At 36.1% G+C, this 13,940-nt stretch overlaps 1 protein-coding gene across 1 annotated transcript in view; it reads right to left on the minus strand.

Moving 5' to 3' along the window:
* The window catches only part of LOC310634441 (tumor necrosis factor receptor superfamily member 1A-like), a 29,958-nt gene that overhangs the window by 8,228 nt on the left and 7,790 nt on the right, over positions 1 to 13,940 (minus strand). Inside the window, exons 3-9 of the mRNA XM_083352830.1 lie at positions 8,413 to 8,541; positions 7,384 to 7,530; positions 5,890 to 5,974; positions 4,651 to 4,721; positions 4,385 to 4,498; positions 2,810 to 2,847; positions 16 to 160 (exon numbers count right to left, since the gene is read on the minus strand). Of these exons, the coding sequence (XP_083208956.1) occupies positions 16 to 160; positions 2,810 to 2,847; positions 4,385 to 4,498; positions 4,651 to 4,721; positions 5,890 to 5,974; positions 7,384 to 7,530; positions 8,413 to 8,541 (729 nt within the window). The remainder of the gene's footprint in view (positions 1 to 15; positions 161 to 2,809; positions 2,848 to 4,384; positions 4,499 to 4,650; positions 4,722 to 5,889; positions 5,975 to 7,383; positions 7,531 to 8,412; positions 8,542 to 13,940) is intronic.

The raw sequence follows: 13,940 nt of genomic DNA on the forward strand, positions 1-13,940 counted from the left end.
GGAAGTTGCCCTTACTGTCAGAAATCCGGGTCTCTCTTGCAGATTTTATACAGTCTGGCAGTTCTTGCCCTTGGCCATTCCCCAATGGCAGCACTTGCATGGTACTCGAGATCGTTTCTTCTTTTATGTCCAAAAGAGTGTTTTTTGCTTTATCTGCAGTCTAAGCAACAAGAAGAACATACATACCCTGTTAGGAGGAATAACTAACATCATGTAGACTTACCCTGTTGCTGCTTGTGGATTATAGAAATGGTGAACATTCCTGGAATTCCGTAACTATGTACCCTGATGGAGTGGTGTAAGGAAAGAGCAAGGTAGAACAAAATACCATTTATTTTGCCTCACTTCTTTCCTGACCCTTTCTAGATAGGAATGGGGCCAGTCTATGGTTTTATGCAATCCATTAATCATGAGGCAGCTGGAAATCAAAGTGATGAGGTATAGGACATGCAGGAGCAGATTGAGCTGACTGAACTAACTTTCTAGCCTGGGGTCTTAATCACTAAACTAGACCAAACTGACAAATTTTTATTTTACTTTATTTACTTTATATTTATATGTTTTTATGTATTTATATTATTTAAGGCTTAGTGATTAAAATAATGTCACTTAAATGTATTTGACATATATTCACTACTTTTCTTCTCTTCACTTTTCTCTGCATCTCATCTTCCTCCACTGTAGGACACATCTCAAAAACCTCCACCTTAGCTTTCATGAGTGCAGTCACAAATAAAGGAATAAGGAGCCATGGTGGTACAGTGAATAGAATGCAGGCTGACTCTGCTCACTGCCAGGAGTTTGATCATGACCAGCTCAAGATTGACTCAGCCTCCATCATTCTGAGGTCGGTAAAATGAGGACTCTTGATTGTTGGGGAAAATATGCTGACTCTGGAAACCACTTAGAGATAGTGGAGCGGTATGGAGCACTATGGAGCGGTATATAAATCTAAGTGCCATCGCTATTACTAACAAGTGTAGCATAAGAGTTTCCCCTTGAGCTGGAGTGTTGCAGGATGCATGAATGGTTGTTTTCTCAACTCTACATTTAAAATGTGATATCAAAATGATCCAGGAAACCTGGTACACTAATGAGATAGTGGCAGATGGTTTCAGTTCAAGTGTACTAGAAGCTGAGGAGGAAAGGGAAGACTGAAAGGAGATTTTACGATATTGGTTTCCACCACTCTGAATATAAGTCCTGTTTGATAATCTACATTTAAATAATACACAGTGACAGTTACTGTCTACTTTCACTATAGTATCTTATTAGTGATTAGCATACAACTCTCCAGTTACAGTAGATTATTTTTATAACTCGGGAATCTATGAAAGAACTTGGATCTGTTTTCCAGGATGCTTTATAGTGATGGCTGGCAACATTAAAAACTGAAATAAGATTTATGACTTTCTGTATGCCAAGTTTCAGTGCTGTTCTCCTACATCTGAAACAGATGTACTCCCTCTGGTAAGATGGTCAAAGGATATGGAATCAGTAAAAGAGTTTCTCTTTGGCTCAAATCTAACTTCCTTGATAATAATTTTCATGGTACATGGAAGAAGGCATTAATGCTGAGGTGATCATGCTAGGATTTTATAATACTTGGCTAGCCTGTATTCTTAGGGATATTTAAAAGGCTTGCACTGTGCTGCAGAACCATATTTTGAATACTGAACAAGGTAGGTTGAGTATCTATTGTGCCCTGAGAAATGGAAGCATATAGCATCACCAGCAATGCATACAGAAGACCCAAAATAGAGAGGGATTTTATACTGTTATTTTGGAATGCTTTCACTGTTGCTATTGCAGAGGATAGTATAAGAAAATGCCTCTATGAAACATCTCTACTGTTGTAAAGCTGGGCAGTGTGGATTTTTCAGCACATCTTCAATGCCTGCTATACAGAGAGTGCATAATATTTTTATCTTGCTAATGCTCTAAGACTGTGAGAGAATGCTAATCAGACATACTGGAAAATGCTTATACTCTCTCAATAACATGCAAAATGCCTCTGTTTTGTATTACAATTTATAAATCTAAGCTGGAACTAATTAAGTATTTTAAAAAGCAATGTTTATAATCTGTAAGATAATATTACATAGTTCTTAATATTCCTTATATTAGAGCTAAACTGATGCTACATTTCTGATTGATTTTACACATATAGCTTATTAATTTTAATGTGTCTTGCAAACTGTATTTTACTGCTTACAGAACTTAATATTAATATTACAATTTTGTTCACAGAACTTAAAAGTAGTGTTTTCATTACAGTTCATTATGAATTTAGTCATATTATATTTCATATACAACTTAAAATTGCTGTAATCCTTATACCTGTGTAGTTTTAGGTCAATGTATTATGCTCTACATTTGAAATAAAGATGCTATGCAACACTGTATCACCTAATTCAGTGGCTGTTTTCTGACACTGTTTTTGTCCATCATGAAGGTAGCTTAGAAGCTGTCTTTTCTCATTTCTCCCTCAATCCTCTCTCCCTTTTCTCACTTTGGAATCCTTCTTTGAGGGGAAGGAAGGATAGCATATTTATAGATAAGTCTTGTTTGAGCCAATGGTAGTGTTAAAGAAAAATACATACCATATGAATGTCTATTAAAAATGAATCATTGGTGGGGAAAAAGAATCAATTGCTAGTGATTTAAGAAACAGAAACCTAGAATCTATTCATAAATTTATCAGGATCTAAGGACGCCTAATCTATCTTACTTTGCAATAATAGCAATAAGAATGTTGAGTTAATCCTGATCTGTGTGGAGACATACCTGTGGGGAATGTTAGACTTACCTTGGATGCAAGTTGCTTTTTTAACTGTTCACCTGAAGCTGAAAAAATAAAACAAAAGACACATGAATGTATATTCTCACAGGTTGATGCTGAACTAGTAGATAAACAGCTGAAATTGTACTAAAACAAAACATTTCTCAATGGATACAGATGATTGGATGTTAGTAGTTATTGTAAATATAATATACTTAACAGACAAGTTCTTAGATTAGATAACAAAATTACAACAGTATGGATAGAACATGGCAAATCAGACTGGCTGAGGTGTGACTTGTTGATCTGGGACTATGCTATACAAATCCAGGTAAAGGTATGGTTTCTTTAAGGAGCACAGACAGGAAATGTGAGCATCTTCATGCTGAATCTGAAGCTCCTTTCCAGTTTCAGCTGTGAGTAAAGGCTCGTCTCTACTTTCAATAAATAGATATTTTAATATAAAAATTATTTAACATACAAGATATGGATTTTAACAGAGATAAAATACAGTATTATGTTTATTTTACTGGTGCAACAAGTCATCAAAGGCTGAACTCACAAAACATGCTACATTAAAACCATGGCTCACTGTCCATAAATTCAAAGATGATGCTAAGTCACAGATGTGTTAGCATACTGGGGCACAAACTTCTCCCAGGGCCATATGTATTGTCACTTTCTTCCTTGCTGCCTGGACAAGAAACGGTTAATCCAACGGACAAGCTTTGGGTAATAGTATTTATTAGTACTGTACTTCCAAAGGAAAATCCTTCCATGTAAGTAATTTAGGGGAATGTGTCTGTTGTCCATTTTCTCTCACATTTTCTTAATAGAGGGCTGGATGTGTCCTTTGTGAAAGGTGGACAGTCCTCAACTGCTCACTCTTCTGATACCTGTCACTCCTATCAACTCTCACCACAGTGCACTTTACACATTCTTTCTCTAAATCAGCTAACATATAAATTTTGAAATATTAATGACATACTGAAAAGTAAAAATATTGGTCTGCATACCTGCAGACCTGAGAAGTGACAATCAAAATTCTGCCAAACACCTTCTCAAGCATCTTAGCATATACAGTAAATCTCATTGCAATTTGTGTATGCTCTGTTACTTTTCCCAATTTCCACAATTATTTTTAACATGCAAGCCACTTCAGAATTATTTCAGTGACTGAAGTACAATGTAGATTCAATACATAAATACAGATTATTACTTTCATAAATAACCATAACAATCTATATGATAACAACCCATACTTTTTGACATAGCCATTTTATTCATGATTAAACCTTCACTTCCTTGCATATATTCATCAATACCACAGGTGGCTATATTTTTATTTACCTCTCTGGAGTCTGAATCACTTGTTAAAGTTCAATAGAAACATGTATCTGGTGACACTACACATTGCAATTTCTCCTTCAAAAACCCGGAGTCTTTGCAATCTTAAATGAATGGGACAAATATGAAAATAAAAAGCTATGTTGATAACCTTTCATTGTATCCCGTTCTGATTCATTGCTTTAGATCTGTAATTCATTTAATGAAATCAGTCACTTTCTTTTATTTTATTAACAGGCAATTAATGATACTTACTACAGGAAGAGAAGTACTGTCTTTCTGGAAAATATTTCTTGCAAGCTCTGAATGTTAATGCAACAAAACCAACTGCAAACATGACAGTCAAGAAACTGAGGACAGATACGAGTTCTAAATGGAAAAAAACATGTTGGATGTTAGTTTGAAAAGATATGAAAATAAATGTTAATGAAAAAAGAATATTACAGCAAAGATGAAAATGTGATACAAAGGAAATAGTGGTAATCAAGTTAAAATATTAGATAATTTATTTCAAATCTCACCTATGGAATTTGATGGACTTTTAATTTCCCTTTCTCTTTCACACTGCTCCAGGCAATCTTCCTTATTGCAGCTAGAAGATGAAATCAGAAATTTCTGTACATACAGATAACATTCAACAGCATTTCTTATTTTACTATCCTTTGATTCTATATCCAGAATTAGAAAACAAGGGGAATTAAATTACTCAAATTAAACTATTCAACTGCTTCTTAAAACGTCAAAAGAGAGTGGAAATGTACATAATCTTGGCAACACGTGTTTCTGAAAACAAGAGCAAAAAAGAATTAATCGTTACCCAGACCCGCTAGGTTTGAGTCTCATTAAAGAAATGTCAGAGGAAAAAGATTAAAATAAGATTAAGGAGTTATTTGCGTGTGGAATTGTGAGTGAGAGTTCAGAAGAGCTAAGAATTCTAGTCAGGACTGCTAGTCCCAATCAGCAAGGGTTGTTCTCCAAAATTAGGAACCCACATTTCCTTCATTATGTGTAGCTAGACCCAGAATAAAACCCAGTAGTTGCAGGTGATTATCCTGCAGGAATGTAACCCCTCTTTTAATAGCAAAGATGGGCCTGTGTATGGCAATCAGAAACAGTAGAGTCAAGGCTTCAGACTCCCCTGTGCCCTTCTCACATTTGTTTACATGATATACACGGCTTTTTCTGTCACACTTTTGTCCCTTATCTTGGGGTTGGCAACTTTAAATTACAGCAGACTTGGTAAATTGAAATAGTGCTAATCAGCTGGTTAGTACAAAGGAGGGAAATTTAAGACTGGAATTCAATAATTCCATAAGATACATTTTCAAAGCTTCACAACACATTAGGATGAAAAACAGAGGAGAAGGTTGAACTTCATGAAGCTCCCCAACTATTTTCAGCACTACTACTCTGGGACAACTGGAGGTTTTTCAGAAGAGACTGGACAACCACTTTTCTGACATAGGATAGGGTCTCCTACCTGAGCAGAGAAGTGGACCAGAAGACCTCCAAGGCCTCTTTTAACTGTTATTCTGTTAACTGGTAAGCACATGATGACATATCCATCCCACTGTACAAAGGATTAGAGCAGAGATCAGCTAGAAAGCAGATTGACAGGTTGAGATCCAGAGCAATTTCCATGAGAAATGAGCATGGAAGCAGGAGGATGAATCATCTGGGAGTGCAGAGACAAGGCCTACAATTACACCTAGCCCAGGAGTTATTCCCACATGTATTAAAGATAAATAATATTTCCCCACCTGCTGCAGGGAAGGCATTTATTCTGATCCTCCTGAAGAAAAAATCCCCTGTGACATTCGCATATCGTATCACTATCTGATGTGCCTAGAAAATAGCAGGAAAAGCAAGTAATAATTATTAGTTGATAATAAGCTTTTAAATCCAGATAAATACTCAACTTGGGATGGTCCCCAAAAGTCAGACAGACAGCTCTGATTAACATTTGTATGAGATGAAAGTGTAGGCTAGATTGGGAAGTAGCAACATGAGAAATAAAATTTCCAAAAAAAAATTGGAAATATTTTTTTAGGGAGCAATAGTTTTCAGGGAGAAAACAATAGGAGCATTTGATTTAAGTGGAAGAAATATTAATATTTATATTGAAACATAATAGTAGTTGTCCTCATGACAGCTTTGATTTGTGGGGTCCATGTTCTTTGTTTTCTGGATGAAAGAAGTTTGAAGTAAGCTGTGGGTACTACAGCTTACTTTGACATGGCTAGAACAGACTTGTCAAACATGACGTCACGTGACATCACGCAACATATCGGGAGAGTTTTGTCATTGCTGGGAATGGGGTGGGTGTGGCTTCCAGATGACGCATCCGCCCCTTGGGCCGGCAGTTTGACACCCCTGGGCTAGAAGATGTTTGGCAAGAAGACAGACAACTTGAAGAAAGTGAGTTTGAAATTAATTATGAGATGGGGGCAAAACCAGAGGAAAAGATTAGCAATGATGTGAGAATGGCATTGACAAGTAATGGAGCACAGAAGGTCTGGAATTAGATAATATTAAGAATGCAGAAATTTAGAATGAACCAATACTGTACCAAAAAATATAAAAAGGGGAAGGGGTCTTCCTCACATTTATTCAAAATAACAGAAAGAAAAAAGTAATGCCTCTTTTCTGCAGCTAGTGATAGCATTTGGCTTTCATAGTTTGGACTCAAAAATTAGTTATCAGGGCTAGGATGGAAGACTACCAAGGAATTTCATCACTGCAAATTCAAAAAGCATCCCTGAAGATGACAGTGCTAGTACTGTTACCAAAGAAAATGAAGCAGTCCTCAAGACTTAAGCTCTCCAGTGCTCTAAATCAGCTGCATCTTCTCCCAGAATTTCACAGCTGCAGCATAATCCCAGGAAAAAGATCCCTTCAATTAAAAAGGTTGCAGACAGATGCCTCACGAGAACCCCCAGAGGCTTTGAAGCATGTATGGTTCTACTCTCATTCCCTACAAATTACACAGTAGTTTGAAGTTATCTCTTTTTTTATATCACTTCCCCTGATTAATGTTGTTTTTAATTCAGTATCTGGTACCATATGATGCATGTTAAGTGATAAAAGATAGATCACAGATAACCAGATAAAAATAAGAAGGAAATGGGAAAAGACCAGCTCTGACAAGCAAATACATCACACTGAACAATAACATACAGCATTAACATAGATGACCTGAATGAAGATGGAGACAGGTTTAAATTGTTATAATGATTTTTTGAGATTATACTTACAGTCTTGTCTGATCTTTCCATTATGACAGGCACTGCAATTCTTGCATAAGAATTCAGAAGTTCTGGTAGTTTTATATTGATTACTGTCACAACCACAAACAGTGTTTTCCCACTTGGTACAACTGAACTTTATTATCTGCTGAAAGCCTGGGAGGAGTGAGGAAAAGCTTGAGTATTTCTATTGAGATCCTACTGCTGTATATGATAGCAGAATAGTCTTGTAGGCTTTTATTTCTGTATGCAATGCTAAATTTGTAAAACTGTTCTAATGCTTATATTTTATATCATTAAAAATATAAATTAAAATATAAATTTACCAGCCAATTTAGTGCGGTGGTTAAAGTAGGCATGAAAAACAGATGGGTGACCTTCGGCCAGTCACTCTCTTTCAGCCCAACCTACCTCACAGAATTGTTGTGAGGAAAATAGAAGGAGGAAGGAGTATTATGTATGTTCGCTGCCTTGAGTTATTTATAAGAATAATAAAGGTGGGATAAAAATCTAATAAATAAATAATATAAAAACATTTGAATTTATAAAAAGATATAAAACTCAATATAATGCTTCCTCCTCCAAAAATCTGTACCAATGAGCCTACACTGACATTTTTAGCAAATTGTTATTGTTAAACATGCTTCCCGACCTATTCATCTGTCATTTGACTCCAGCTTGGCCCTCCCCTTCCCCTCCCTTCCCTTTCCTAATTTATAAATGTAATTTATAATTGGCATTACTGCAGAGAACTCTGTATGAAGAACAGAACATAAGGATGCAGATATTATAATAAAATATAGTAAACGTAATGAATAACTTGTTGTTGTTGTTGTTAGTTGCGAAGTCGTGTCTGACCCATCGCGACCCCATGGACAACATTCCTCCAGGCCTTCCTGAACAACTTATTAATAATAAAAATATAGACACATCTGGCACCAACAGCTATATGTACTCAAATAAATACACAAAGTTCTAATGCTTACTTTGTTCATTAGTGCTCATTTTTAATTTAACCAAATATAAAGTTAGACTTACTTGGACGACATGACTGACACGCAAAACACTTTGGTGATTTATTTTCTGTAGGCATAAATGTATTTTCGGGACACACAGAGCATTTAGTTGCTTTATCTGGCCCTGTACAATGTTCTGAAAGGTAAGTTCCTAGAAAGGGAAAGGAAATCACCAGTGATCAAGTAAATGACTGATACTGAATCTTTCAAATAATCTAAAAATGGAGGATGTACTGTAACTACTATACTTATTATTTATTATATTTATACTAATGAATCTATCAAGGATAATTTACAACAATCCAAAACTATTAAAATTTTCACAATAATAACATCAAAAATAAAATGTCCATGCCTGAATTTAAAATAAATGTACAAAGTACTGTCAAAAATCATGATAAATGGACAATTATAAATTGACCAAGATTTTATAATAGACAAGAAATGCATCTAAACCACCACCAAAACCCTCATGTGTCAGGAGGAACTCTTCTGGAATGCTATTATAAGAGAAGGCAAACTTATTTCTGGACAACTGAGACTTTCTCCCTTGATGAACATGCCAAGTAAATTGATTCTGGTTGGAAAGAGTGGTCCTGTCCTGGGGCCAAGCTGTGCTGAGCTTGATAGTTCAAAGCCAGCTGTTGGATTTATAGTATGCCTGGAAACATATTGGTGATTTATTCCAGCTCACAGCTCAAGTATTAGGGCTCTTTGCATGGCAAATCCACCAAGAGCTGGGTTATCACATTCTACACCAAGAGCAGTTTTCAGTGGTTTTCCAGGCAGCCCCAATAGAACATGCAGGTAGCGATGACTGCATGGGCTACTGTTGTGAGGCAGAATATAGAAGCCAGCAGCTAGTGCTATCAATCCAAAACTCTTGAGCACCCCAAAATGCATCTTCTGTGGCTCTTGGAACCCCTTGAAAACATAAGAGCTGAAAATCAATAGTGTACAACTATTTTGAAGTTGGAAACAGAAAAAGTCATTGTTTGATACATGGAGGAAAGAAATATGGAGGTAGCCTTAATTGCAAAAGATAAGTTGATATTTACTGACAAACCTGAGTCTTTCCTACAGAGATTAAATAAAATAAAATGAACATTTGGTAGCCCTTTCTGACTATAAAATTAATTGGACTGAATCTGAACTGAGCACTCTTTTTCAGCCCATCCAACCTCACAGGTTGTTGTTTACTATATTTCTTATACAGTCACACGGGTTTCCTCTGTAGACTGTCATTTTTTCCTCGTTGGAATTGTTGTCATATTTCAATATCTGCTGAACAAAGTTATGACCATAAGAGAACTAAACTATGTAGATACCCAGTTCTGAGGCCAGTGTATTTTCCAATTTCCTGCAAGAAATCAGAACAAACCGGTAGAAAATTCCTGTCTATGTAAGGCTTCTAGCCAATAAATAACTTTCCTCCAGCAAAACAGAGTCAGGGATTAACAGTTTTCCCCTAACCCAAAACTAGCAAATTTGGAGAGGGGAGGGGGGCTGAGAATGATTTAGTTGTTATGAGCACATCTATAAGCATACTGTATGTTCCCACATAAGCTCTCATACATACATCTCCTGTATTCTTACAAACAGTCCCAGCTGAATCCATACTCAGACTGGGTTAACACATTGCAATAAGTGTGTTTAACTATTGCTTATTCATCAAACCAGACTGGATTTGTTGGCTGGATTTGTTCAACATATTAAGCCACAAACCATAATTTACAAGTCATGAGGCGGGGTTTACATAACATGTGCAAATCAGAACCAAACATATCATGTTATGCCCTAATGCAGTGTCAGGACTACACTCATATTCTTTGTCCAAGTTCAACTACATCCATGCACATATACACACATACTTTACTGGGCTTCTTCTTTCCAAAGGTTTTCTTTCAGGAGACTCCTCCTCTCCTTCAGGAAAACAGCTGGCAATAAACTGGTTTTGCAATAAGTGGCAGCAAAACATATGTAATTTATCTTCCCTTTTATGGGGAGTAAGCCTGAAGGTTTCACCTGCACTCTCATTATCCGGAGAGCATAAATGAGGTGAATGGCAGGCATATTTGCCATTTAAGATACTGTATTGCTGTTCCTTATCCCAATCAATGTAAGGTAAATTCCAATTTGTTATTTTTAGGCTTATTTCCTGAACTTAGATAATTAATTTGTAAATGTGTACACACATATCATCTTAGCAAGTACGATAGCAGGACAATTAGGTTATGAAATAGTACTGAGTTCGTCTATTAAGTTACACAATCTCTATCATAACCTTTTCTTCAGTATTTTGCCAGACAACTTCCCAGGTATGCTTAGCAAATGAATCTCCTGTAGCTTCTGCATTCAGTCTTGCTACCATTCTCTCTGCAACAAGAGTCATAAAACTTTATTTTGCTCGTTGAGCAGATTTATGGAACGTGGGATAAAAAAGGTAAAAGATAAAATAAGCTAAGTAAAATAAAATGCAATAAAAAAATAAATTGAACATTGTTGAAAGATTTAACAATTGTTAATAAGAAAGACAAAAAAAAATCTGGAAAGTAGACGTAGCAGTATTTGGAGTATTTGAACAGAAAGAACTGGGGGGGGGGGGAAATCACAAAATATAAAGGCCTGCAAGCAGAAGTAGAAAGACTGTGACAAAAAAGCAAAGATAGTACCAATAATAACAGCACTCTAGGTCCAGTCCCAAAACATCTTGAGCAACACTTGATCATCACTGGGATTGACAAAATCACCATCTACAAAAGACAGCTTTACTTAGAACAGCTTACATCCTGTGACAATACCTTTGTCACGGTTCCGACAGATGAATCTTTTCAAAAGAACTTCAAGGCATTCTTTTTCTTAAAGAATCTTTTATTCGAGAAACAAAGTATCAGCACTACATAGTTGAAGCCAAAAACTGAATTCCCCTCTCCTGGGACAAAGTAGCAAAGCACAATTCCCTCCTCCAATTAACATAAATCACATCCCCCAATTAACTTGAAGCACAGGCTTTCTCCCCAGCTCTCCAACCTGCCAAATCTTTATCAACTCTGGACCTAATAACCTTGGGTTCCCAAGCTGAGTTATTATTGTTATGACTACCTGGACTCTCATCCACATTCCCCCTCCCAGCATCAACAAATTCTAAAAGCAATAGAGACCCAAGACCCAGGAACGCTCTCAGTGAGAATGACACAGAACCATCAAGACAAAGAGTTTCAGGCAACCAAGTCCCTTGTAAAAACAGCAAATCATAATTAATAATAAATTTAACAAACAAAGCATCCTCAAGACCATGGAATGCATGCTAAAGATTGGTGTTGAGATGAGAATCATTCTGCAATGTCTTGTACAGGAGCCTAGAGAGGAAAGGAGGTGCAGTGACTCATTTTCTAATAAAGAGGAGCGTTTGCAGGTTCAAAAGTCTTTGTCCCACTGCCTTCAGCAATACTCTTGTTTGGTATAATAAGCTAAATTGCCATTTGTTGTAGTCTGTACCAGAGTCAGGGTAGTTTCTGTCTTATTTGCTAAGTCTAGGGTTTCTGAGGTTAATGAGACATCAATGTCGGTACTGCTGACAATTTTGGGATTATCCAAGTCTTTAAGAGTTATCCAATTTGCTGGAAATTTGGTAAGATTTTTAATGCAATAGAACATATACATATACATAGACTGGCAAAAGAGACAAAAGTCTTCTTATTGGAAAGTCAATATTATGAAGAGAATACGTAGAATTTGAAATAAGGACTGAAGTATAGTTTGTTTTTCTGCAACACTTCAAGAACAAACTATAAACAAAATTTTTGTAGGTTGTTATTGTAAGACATGGTTAGTAGAATACAGGTAGTCCTCAATGTACGACTACAATTGAGCCCAAAATTACTGTATATTACTGTTTTATTTTTGTTTTCTTCTGGAGGCTCCTCTTAAGGCTCTTTACTATCAATTATTTGAAGTAGACTGAATCAGGAAACAAAAATACTATGCAAGAATGATAGTATTCCACAATACAGATATTGGCTAAAGTCACAGAAACTTAAAAGCCTCATTATGTTTTCCCCTTTCTCTCCTTCTTATGCCCCAGAGAGTTAAGGAGGAATCAGTTTCAGTTTCTAATGTTTTCTACATTGCCCAGCATTAAAACATATTTTTGTATGTCATCACATCGTTTCTCCAAAATTGCTTGTGTGATTCTCCACATTTTGACCCACTTTCAAAACCATTTTTATTTTCATCAAAACTGTTCTACATTTTCTCAACGTCCTTTAATTTCAATAAATTTTTGCTGTCTTTGATTGCATTCTTTGCTATTGTTTTCCTTTGCATAAAAATTATCAGGGGTGTCAAACTGCCAGCCCGCAGGCCGGACGTGTCATCCGGAAGCCATGCCCACTCCATTGTCGGCAATGGCAAAACAGTCCCGATACATCTCACGACGTCACATGACGTCGCAAGTTTGACATGTCGGATATAGGTAGTCCTCAACTTACAACCATTTGTTTAATCACTATTTGAAATTACAATGGCACTGAAAACAGTGACATGATCATTTTTCACACTTATGACCTTCGCATTATCATGGAGTCAAAATTCAGACGCTTGTCAACTGGCTCATATTTATGATGGTTGCAGTGTCCCAAGGTCATGTGATCACCTTCTGTGACCTTATCACAAGCAGTGTCAATGGGGAAATGATTTTCATTTATCCATGATACTAATTTAACAACTACAGTGACTCACTTAACTGTGGCAAGATAGTTAATAAAATGGGACAAAACTCACTTAACAATTGTCTTGCCTAGCAACAGAAATTTTAGACTCATTTGTGGTCATAAGTCAAGAACTACCTGAAAGTAACTTTCATACTTGTTTTTTATAATAATCCTCCTTCTCTGTGCACTTTTTCTCATTCACAGACATCAGAATTCATTATACCACCAAGCATTCTTTTTCACTTTTTTCCATTTGAGTAACTCCACACACTTCTGTGGCATTTCATTTTTGTCTTTTCTAAGTAGTTTTCATGTCCTGTTTCTTTAACATTTAATTTCCATTCATTCTGTTAGATTAATCTGCCTTCTTATGCTTTTTCCTACACTATTTTTTTCTGCAGTTATTCTACTTCTGTTTCTTCCCACAAGATCCACTCCTGACACAAGTAAATAATGATCAGCATTCAGAACCTCTCATCGTCCTTATATCCTTTGTGTTTTTAGATTTATTGCTGTTAGATTTGTCTATTCCTATTAGAGTTATATTCACTTCTCTTCCATACAGTATCAATACATTTCTGCTTAAAAACATTCCAAAATGACAAACCTTTTTCTAACTGTATGTCAACAGTCACAATTTTCATTCATTCTAGTATTTTCAATAGCTTGGTCCTCTCCCCTGGTTCTCTTTTCTCTGTTCTCTCTACACCTATCCTATCCACCTAACAACAACAAGAAGAAGCACTTTTTTCCTAATATTTGTTCATAATTTTGCACAATTTCCCCCAAAATTCATCCTGCCTCTTTCATTACTGCCATTCATTGAAATGTAACATAT

This window comes from Vipera ursinii, assembly GCF_947247035.1.
Source record: "Vipera ursinii genome assembly, chromosome: 2".
NCBI classification, from domain to species: Eukaryota; Metazoa; Chordata; class Lepidosauria; order Squamata; family Viperidae; genus Vipera; species Vipera ursinii.